The 10119-nt window shown below is 46.3% G+C and overlaps 1 protein-coding gene across 1 annotated transcript in view; it reads left to right on the top strand.

Moving 5' to 3' along the window:
* Window positions 1-257: 257 nt before the first annotated feature.
* The window catches only part of disc1 (DISC1 scaffold protein), a gene marked incomplete at both ends in the record, with an annotated part of 50906 nt that continues 41044 nt past the window's right edge, over window positions 258-10119 (top strand). Inside the window, 3 exons of the mRNA XM_084453232.1 lie at window positions 258-300; window positions 5469-6460; window positions 9776-9845. Coding sequence (XP_084309358.1) covers window positions 258-300; window positions 5469-6460; window positions 9776-9845 — 1105 coding nt within the window. The remainder of the gene's footprint in view (window positions 301-5468; window positions 6461-9775; window positions 9846-10119) is intronic.

Raw genomic sequence — 10119 nt, 5'->3', positions numbered from 1 at the left:
AATTGATTTATATTGTACTTTATTTATTATCGTTAATCGGAAATACAAATATTTCTTTAACAAGTATAGCAAGTACACGTTTTGAAACGGCAGAGTGAAAGCAATTAGCCTACGTTCCAGTGTGGAAGAACAGTCCACTTTCCACAGCGGAAATGAGATCAGTCGCCGTGTTTGGCTGCGTTTGGCGAGGGGATCCCACTTCTTAAAACATGACCATCTTTCTGTTGTGGGAAATCTAAACATTAATCATTCGCTACATGATCAAGATGTTCGCCGGGTTGATGAGGCTGGAATGTCAAGGTAACTACAATGACAACGGACGCGCTCGGCATCACCATTGCGCACAAGCAATAATGGAAGGTACGGTAGCCTACTAACTATTCCAAGTGATTTACTTTTTTCCAAGTAGTTGCTACAGCCGTTCCAATGTAAACACAAACATATTGAAACGTTAAGATTTGTTTACACGGTGGTTATATTTAAAATATAGACGGACACGCGTTGTCCCCAGCAGTACCGTAGCCAGTTGACTTCACCTCTTCTTATCTTTGTTTGCCTACAGAAGGCCAGAGCCAGACTGCTTTACTGCATTAAGTAGGCTAGACGACATGGCAATATCTTTTGAATTCAATAATTTATACTTGAACGTGTTTATGTGATATGAAGTAGGCTAGTGCATTTTAACACATGCCTGCCAGGCCAATTAAGAGCTCTAGCAAGGGCTTTCTCTACGTCTGATGGTCTGAAGTTTGCTTTCTGTGTCTGGAATCCAGATTCCTTCTGTGAGTGTGACCATAATATTTTCAAGCATATGAATAGAGGTTCACTGAGTGAAGATCACGAGCCTCTGAGCTCTTTGGATGGAGACCGTTTGCCAGGCTGGCCTATTGACATTTTGTCAGGAAACACTTTGTAAGTTCTCCCACATTTATCCAAATTGAATTTTCTCACGAGAGGCTGTTGCCCTCTTTGGTTTTCAAGTCTTTCAAAGACTGTGAGCATGAAATGGGCTTTTGTGATAAAATTATCAGCCAGACTGCTTTGGATCTCAAATCAAACACACAGATGAAATTCAGGCCGAAACGCACATCCCACTGTGGATTTTCTTTTGACATTTTTTTCAGTCTGCACTGTGAGAGGATTTTCACACCGTGTAAGTGGAATAGTGCCATGTTTCAAACTGTGTCCTCTCCTCTGTTTCTGTCAAAAAGAACAACAGTCACCCACCCATGTCTAATAACTTCGATATGCCTTCTGTCTGGAGGGACTATGTCCATGGTCATAATGCACAACACACTAACCAGTGACCTCATTGACTGCTGACCTGTCAGTGCTCTGTTTACACTAGCACACTAATGTATGGTAACGCGCTTACATGTCAATAAAAAGCAATTCAAAAATCAACTGATCCACCTCCTACTGACGTATATGCTGGAACTGTCCTAAATGCTTCAACCGGTCTGGATGATGTGGTAGACTGGCTAACTCAAACACTGCACACATCCCTCACCAATAGTCACTTTTGTCATCTTCTCTGCACTGTTCTTATTGTTGCAATGGCCAGACCCCGTTTGACTATGTACTGCAGTACAGTCCGCACAAAAGAGCAACCCAGATCAGATGGTACTGTCTGTGTTTTGTGAGCTTTTGTGTGTGTGTGTGTGTGTGTGTGTGTGTGTGTGTGTGTGTGAGAGAGAGAGAGAGAGAGAACAGTAGATCAATAACTGAAGACAGAAAAATGGATGGAGAGAGAGAGAGATTGATAGAGAGGGAGAACATGAAAGAGAGAGGCAGAGTGCGTGTTCATTATTTTTAGCTGGTACATGATTCCCATGTGACTTGACAGGAAGTACGTGGCTGTCTGAACCAAATCTACCAAGGAGCGACTGCGTTCACATACTCTCCTGTTCTTTCTCAGGTTCTCTGGAAAAGCTCCTCAGGACTCTGACATGTCTCTCATTACCCACACAGATTTCACCATAAAAGCCCAACAGGATGGAGGACTTAGCATCGTGCGTTCTCCTCTGTCACCCGGTAGGGTCATCCCACAGAACAGCTGAGCATTTGTGTGGCAGAGTGAGTGAGACTTTCACTTCCCCTATTTTTTTTGGTCACAAGTGGCAGAGAAGACATCTAGCCAGCAGTGCTACTTCCCAGGACGCTGTGGGTGTTGCTGACGGGCACATCTGTGCGCGCGAGGCCGATTAGCTTGTTCCTTAAACGTTTGTGTTTTTATGAGATCCTCCACATTCCTGTCCTCTTTGGCCGAAGTGCCTCCCCTCAACCAATGGGATGCTGTGTTTAACATAAGGGGGTAGAGGAAGGCGAGAAGGGCCTCTAATCTGCTAAGGTAAATACTCAGCCTCTCTTCCTGATAGAGACAGAACACTTTCCCAGGCTTGTCTGCTGTGGTTGAGAGCTGCTAGTTTTTGTAGTCTCTGTGACCAAATGTTATTTAACCAAGTTATTAATTCAGTGACATTGAGGCAAATGTTGTAATGGGATTTGGGTTCTTAAAGGATGTCAATGGATTGACACAAATATTTGTTTTTCAACCACAAATCTGCTCGTACATTTAAGATTAGCTTTTTTTTTGCGATTTCTTCCTGAATTCCTGGCAAACAATTTTTAGCTGCTGGCAGGAAGCCACAGTTGACGTGCTCAAGAGCTGCAGGCGCTATGCAGACGGTTCCTTCCTCCTCACAATGGATCGCTGGGAGTTTCCTGCCCCTTTAAGAGGAAGAGCAGTCCTTGTGTAATCCAAGCGTACGCAAGCCCACCCCCACGCTTATCTTTCAGCCTTTTTCTTTCTGATTCTTTACATAGTACAGCCCCCCTGGACACCCTATGTCAGATGGCCATGTCAGATGGCGTATGGGTGGCGCGGTTACAGTGTGTGTTCTCTGGGGGGGGATCTCAGGTTACGGAGGTGGGATATGGTACAGCGACCACGTCTAGAGAGAGAGACAGTCTTAATGGTCTAATGGAGAGGTGGTGTAACCTGACCGGCAGATTGTGGTCTCTGTGGATTAAAGAGTCTCGCTGGCTGCCTGGTCAATACCCTGTCTGTGTGCTGCTGCCCTCTCACACTGTGAGAATACTACATTACAGCCCCGCCCCCCATAACCCCCTCCCCCTCGTCACCCTTCATCGCTCCACGTCTCTCTCCTAATCTCTCTGTCCCTCAAGTGGAGTCTCTGCCCCCTCTTTCTCAGCTCTGGAGTCTCGGGGCATGACATCATCATCTGAGGGTCATGGAGGTCAGTGCGATCATGCAAATCCCTCGTGCGGGCCATCGTGTTCTTCTGACGTCTCACATTCCTTCCATAGTGCCTGACACGTCACTGTACAGGCCCTTTATTATTAGTACTGTGTAAGGGTAGTATTCTCTGTCAGGCCCTGTAGTATTAGTACTGTGTAAGGGTAGTATTCTCTGTCAGGCCCTGTAGTATTAGTACTGTGTAAGGGTAGCACGTCACTGTACAGGCCCTTTATTATTAGTACTGTGTAAGGGTAGTATTAGTACTGTGTAAGGGTAGTATTCTCTGTCAGGCCCTGTAGTATTAGTACTGTGTAAGGGTAGTATTCTCTGTCAGGCCCTGTAGTATTAGTACTGTGTAAGGGTAGCACGTCACTGTACAGGCCCTTTATTATTAGTACTGTGTAAGGGTAGTATTAGTACTGTGTAAGGGTAGTATTCTCTGTCAGGCCCTGTAGTATTAGTACTGTGTAAGGGTAGTATTCTCTGTCAGGCCCTGTAGTATTAGTACTGTGTAAGGGTAGTATTCTCTGTCAGGCCCTGTAGTATTAGTACTGTGTAAGGGTAGTATTCTCTGTACAGGCCCTGTAGTATTAGTACTGCGTGGTTTCAGGTCCTTTATTATAATTAGTTATCCAATCACTAGAATAGACTTTTAATGATGACCCTTGGACATGTTTGAGACGGACACAGTGGGTCGTCGCATCTTCAGAGGGAGGGAGAGCCTTTTCAGCCGTCTCTGGGGAATTCCTGTGCCAGCAGTTCTGAATGACCCCACTGTGGTGCTGCCCTTGTGTTGGAATACAACTACAACTCTTTGTGTGTGTGTGTGTGTTTGTGTGTGTGTGTGTGTGTGTGTGTGTGTCTGTGAATGTCTGTGTGTGTCTGCATGTGTGTGTGTGTGTGTGTGTGTGAGAGTGTCTGTGTCTGTGTGTGTCTGTTTGTGTGTGTCTGTTTGTGTGTGTGTCTGTTTGTGTGTGTGTGTGTCTGTGAATGTCTCTGTGTGTGTCTGCATGTGTGTGTGTGTGTGTGTGTGTGTGAGTGTCTGTGTGTGTGTGTCTGTGTCTGTGTGTGTGTCTGTGTGTGTGTCTGTGTGTGCGTGGGAAGGCCAGAGGGAGAACGAGGAAGCACAGCTGTACACAAAGGGTCTGTTGAAGCCTCCCCCCTCAGCCCGGCGCGTCCTCGGCACCCAGAGACAGGATCCGCAGCTTCTTTGTGTGTGTCCATTCTAAAGACAGGCAGCAGCTGCCCAGCCCTGGACTCACACAGCACTCTCTCCGCTCAAAGCTTTCTGAAATCATTGTTGCCTCTGTTAAGTTTCAGTACAAATAGTGTGTGTACACTGACTGGCGTTCATCAATGAATCTAAGAAACTTGTACAATACAATCTCACATGTCTAAAGCATAATATACAGACGCTCTGTCTGTACTGTCAGCTGTATGCCTAAATAGATGTGCTTGTATCCCAGCCTGTAGCTGAAGACGGTGACAATGACAGTTAGAGTTTGGTATTTTCCCTGCAGCTGGTCCCACCCCTCCCAATGGGAAAACGCACATCCTGCCAGTCTCAGTTCGACTGGACACGCTGTCAGAGCTTTGTGTGTGACATCACTGTGGAATTGTTTCCCTTTCTCTAAGGGAATGTACATTATCGAACACACAACGCTATTGTTTTAGATGCTACTCCTGCCACATACATACAGTAGTTAAAGAGCTGTCGATCGACCGCAGGAGCCGTCACTCCGAGGCTCCTGCGGTCGATCGACACGGTCACGGCTCTTCTCTGTCCTGGCCCCGCAGTGGTGGAATGAACTGCCCACTGATGTCAGGACAGCAGAGTCACTGCCCATCTTTCGTCGCACGCTAAAAACTCAAAACTCGTCTCTTCAAGAAGTACTACAACAATCCTCCCGCCTAAGCACTTATTGTATTTTATTGTATTATATTGCACTGTACTTTAGATTGCTATTCTTGCACTTTGATCAGCACTAGATTATGCTCTTAGTCACTTGTTTTAGAGAGAAGATGCACTTGTGAGTTCTGGCAAGTAGTAGTACATTGGCTTTTCCTACGTTAAATGCAATTATTGTTAGTCGCTTTGGATAAAAACGTCTGCTAAATGACTGTAATGTAATGTTAATGTAATGTTGTTTGTCCTTGTGTTGTAGTTAACATGCTCTACAGCTTAATGGCTAATCTGTGTTGACAGGTGGCTCAGCCTCAACTGAAAGCGCCGGCCGCAAGAGGCTTCATCGGAGGCCGGGGTACATGAGGACAGAGCTGCCCAGGCCACAGAGCGCCTCTGCTGGGGAGGAGGGGAACACCGCCTGCCTTATCAGCGGAGCACCTGACGGTCGCCTCGACCTAACCCCCGAGCCAGCCGACACCTCCACTGCCAAAGTCCTCCTAGTGAACCAGTGGCGATCAGATAAACCCGACTCGGTGCACTGTCAGCAGAGCCGGCGCCTCCTCTCCTCCTCCCCAGCTCCTCCTCAGGAGGGCTGCGGTGGCGTGAGGTGTCCCCCCGGCCCCCAGGGCGACCTCAGGTTGACCCCGGGGTCGGCCTTCAAGCCCCACCCTGCTGAGTCCAGCCCCTCCGCCTCCTCGGGAGACACCTTCAGCTCCAGCTTCAGTTTCATCCAGCAGTCGCTCACCTCCGGCCAGGGAATGCACACCGCTGAACGCTGCCCCCTACTGGAACCCCCACCGCTAGACCAGTCATCCCCTAAGACGCTACCCTGTGGTCCCGGGTTCGTCCTGTCTGCTCCTTCTGGACCTGAGTCTGCGTCTCCCTGTCACTCGGCGTCTAAAACATCAGGAGGTGGGATTTTGGGGCAGCCCGCCGCAGTACCTGTCCGATCAGACCTCGGCCCTGCCCCGGCCGGCCAATCAGAGCTGTCCCTGGGAGAGCGGCTGTGGCAGGACCGGCACTGGGAGGGCCGGGAGGGGGAGGGAGGCCGCGCCTCCGTGACCTCCGACCTGAGGGAGAGCCTGCCTGACTCAGATTCCTGCTCCCTGGATGCGGAGGCCGCCTCCTCCCTGTCTGTGGATTCGGACGCGGGCTCCGCTTCCTCCGTCACGTCCGGCTACGACAGCGCCACGCCCACCTGTGAGCGGAGCCGGGGCTGCTGGGACCGCCTGGCGAAGACGTACCAGGGCGTCCTGCAGGACTGCCTGCACAACAACCGCACCAACACCAAGGTGAGCTGCAGAGACTCAGACTACAGGGACTCGCATCACAATCACATCACAATCACATTACAATCACATCACACCACATCACGACCACATCACCATCACAACCACAATCACATCACCACATCATCACCACATCACCACATCACCACATCACCACATCACAATGACAATGACAATGACAATCACATCACAATCACATCACATCACAATCACATCACAATCACATCACACCCCTTCCCCAGAAGATTTTTGTTTGATTTTAACACATAAACGAAACATTCTGATGCCCTCTGAGAAGGACATAAAGGGAATAGACAACATTTAAAAAACACAACTATATTCAACTACATCACATACATGTAGTTGAATATAGTTGTGTTTTTTAAATGTTGTCTATTCCCTTTATGTTTTGTATTCAACTACATGTATGACATATACTGTCATACATGTATCAGTATGTATCAGACATACTCTGTGTGATATCTATAATACAGAAGGCTTTAGATCCTGTCAGGATCTGAGACTAACTTTCAACCAGCCCAGCTCATCCTTTTGGTTCTATTTACAATTGTGCACTGCAATGGGCACATACAGGGTTCCCTAGACTGTCCATGGTCTACCCATCCTCTCTCACTGGTAACATACGAGGTTCCCTGGACTGTCCAGTCTACCCATCCTCTCTCACTGGTAACATACAGGGTTCCCTGGACTGTTCAAGTCTACCCATCCTCTCTCACTGGTAACATACGGGGTTCCCTGGACTGTCCAGTCTACCCATCCTCTCTCACTGGTAACATACGGGGTTCCCTGGACTGTCCATGGTCTACACATCCTCTCTCACTGGTATTGAGCTGCATACGGGGTTCCCTGGAACTGCCCACTGTCTACCCATCCTCTCTCGCTGGTATTGAGCTGCTCAAGTGTCAAAAAGGGTTTTGTTTCCAGTATATACAACAAGCTACAAGAAAGATCAAATGTGTCCACTGGAAACGTTACAATATGGAACATCGATTTGAAAGCTTTCAACTCAGATATACATTGTCAGAGAGTGTGGAGTAATATTCCTTTAACCTCACGTAACCATAATAACCAATTAATCCACTATAAATTAATACAAAGATATTATTTATCTCCAAGGAAATGCTGTCAAATTCAGATTACCCAAAGCCCACTATGTTCCTTATGTCCACATAAAGCAATGGGCATTGGGCACATATATCCACATGATGTGGGAATGTCCAGGAGTCTTTTCGTTTTGGTCCCAAGTCTCCAATCTTCTTTCTGACATAACAGAGACGAACATACCTTGCATACCCCATATTTTACTTCTGAATGACGATTCAGCCTTAAATCTAACCCCACATATGAAGAGAGTATTCTTGACTGGTCTAACAGCCGCAAAAAAATATTAGTAATAAGATGGAAACCCCCCCACAAGCTCAGCATACATCAGTGGAAAATATCATTTTATGAGTTACTAAAACTAGAAGCATCCAGTGCTCGCAAGGTTGAAAATATACAACTGTATCTGACAGCTGCCCAAAAGGTCAGGGGCCTCATTTATAAACGTTGCGTAGAATCCACGTAACTAAGTTTGCTTAGCTAAGTAAGTATGAAAATATACGCACAAAAAATCTCCGATTTATAAAACGCTGCGTATCACAGCCCATGTTGACTTACGCCACGCCAACGCCAGCTGCCCTTTATAAATCACAATCAACACTTAACTTGGCGCACGTGAACGCGCGTTCTGATCACACCCCAATTAACGCCCACAATTGCCTATAAATGGTCAGTGATACGCCCCTAATACACATGCAACGAATATGGAGCCGAGTGCAAAAGGCAGAAAGAGAAAGAGACATTTTACTGAGTGCGAGGTGGAGGTATTGGTCAATGAGGTAGAGACGTGGCAAAAGGATATTTTCGGAACGATGATTTCACATGTGCACGACTGATAAGAGCACCTCTTAGGCCTGAGTGGTCCCATTTAGATGATAATGAATTATCTATCATGCAGGCTATATTGGCATTTATTTAGTGCGGTAGACCTTATTAGGTGGCTGCTTATATCCAAACTGATAATCATTATAAGCCTATAGTGTTGTTGCATGGGTAATGGGGTTTGGATCTATATTACACGTAGCCTAATGCTTCACAGGGTGGCCCATGAATAAAAGGCCTAACTTATCAACGTATAAATGGGTCAATTTACAATGACATCCATAACAATGCAAACATGTAGGCCTAGTGACTACTTAAGGCAAGTATCCCCAATTTAACTGTACGACAGATCTGAGGGTTCTTTGCAGCAGCCAATTTGTGTATTTTCCGGGATATCATGCATTTCACATACTTTCTATAAACATTCTGTAGGCATATAGAAGCTGCGTGTTCTAATAGATGTTGCGGGATAGCCAAGCACATATTAGAACATCTGTGCCAAGTCCCGGCATATCCAAGGCCCCGTGCGTCATGGCCTACTATAATCCAGCTATATCAGTGCCTGTATCCAGGTCTTGTAAATATATGGGGTCCATGGATGGGTTTCATGTGATTCTATAAAGCGTAATTATAGCTACACAGTACACACATGACGATTCGGCAAATTAATAATCTAACTTGCTCCCTTGTGTTCTTACAACTTGGAGACGCATCATCTCCATGCGCTGTTTTGCGCACAGCTAATTCTACCAAAGCGGCATGTGAGCTTTGGGATGACATGCGTTTTTAGGCCCACATTCCTCGCATGCCTGCTAAATGACAATCATATGGTAATATGAGGATATATGATGATGTACAATAAAGCCTAATGTAGCCTACAGTTGCCTCAAGTAGGACATTTCCATTCACCGCTCAACATCATTGTAATTGCGGCTTGCCTCAGTGGTCATTCGGGGTTACATAAAAGCCTAATCAAATATAGGCTATAAATACATAAATACATTAACGAATGAATAGGTGGATAATTAAACATACGAATAATTAACTAGGCTAAATAAATGATTAACTGAATAAATATACTTCAACGCCGAATGCAACATTTGTTTGGTGCGGTATAGGCCTTATTATAGTTGTAGGCCATCGACATACATCACATGCATTCGTTTCCCTAGCAGAGGAGCTGGTAGTTAGTTTGTAAGAGACTCTGTACTCTCTTTCAACTTTGTCGATCTGGGTGAAGTGTCGAACAGAACAGGATGTCAATGCTCTAGTTCTGAATCTCCGTCTGGGGTGGATGTTTAAAAAGAGATGATCTCTGGACTATTTGGAAATTGATTAGCTAATATTTTTTCTCTCTCTCTGTTCCTCTCTCAGATCGAGTCCATGATGTTGAAACTGCAGCGGCTCCAGCAGAAAGCTATTCTGGATGATGACTATGATACCGGTGAGTTAAAATGCATTCATTATAGATTATGACCTCAGGGGTCCACTTAACCACTTAGCTTTGGTCGGCCACACGGTGACTCATGCTGTGCAGCCCTGACACTGAGGTATGAGGCAATGAGGCATGTGTGAGTCACCATGGGATATAGGATATAGGATATAGGAGCACAATGCTGGATTGTTATAATGGGGTGGGTCTCAGGAGGTAGAGTGGGTCGTCCAGTGACCGCAGGGTCGGCGGTTCAAATCCCGGCTCCTCCTGTCCACATGTTGAA

The sequence above is a fragment of the Borostomias antarcticus genome, assembly GCF_949987555.1.
Source record: "Borostomias antarcticus genome assembly, chromosome: 2".
NCBI classification, from domain to species: Eukaryota; Metazoa; Chordata; class Actinopteri; order Stomiiformes; family Stomiidae; genus Borostomias; species Borostomias antarcticus.
Note: the sequence above shows the minus strand (reverse complement) of the source record. Positions and strands in the feature narration are given on the sequence as shown.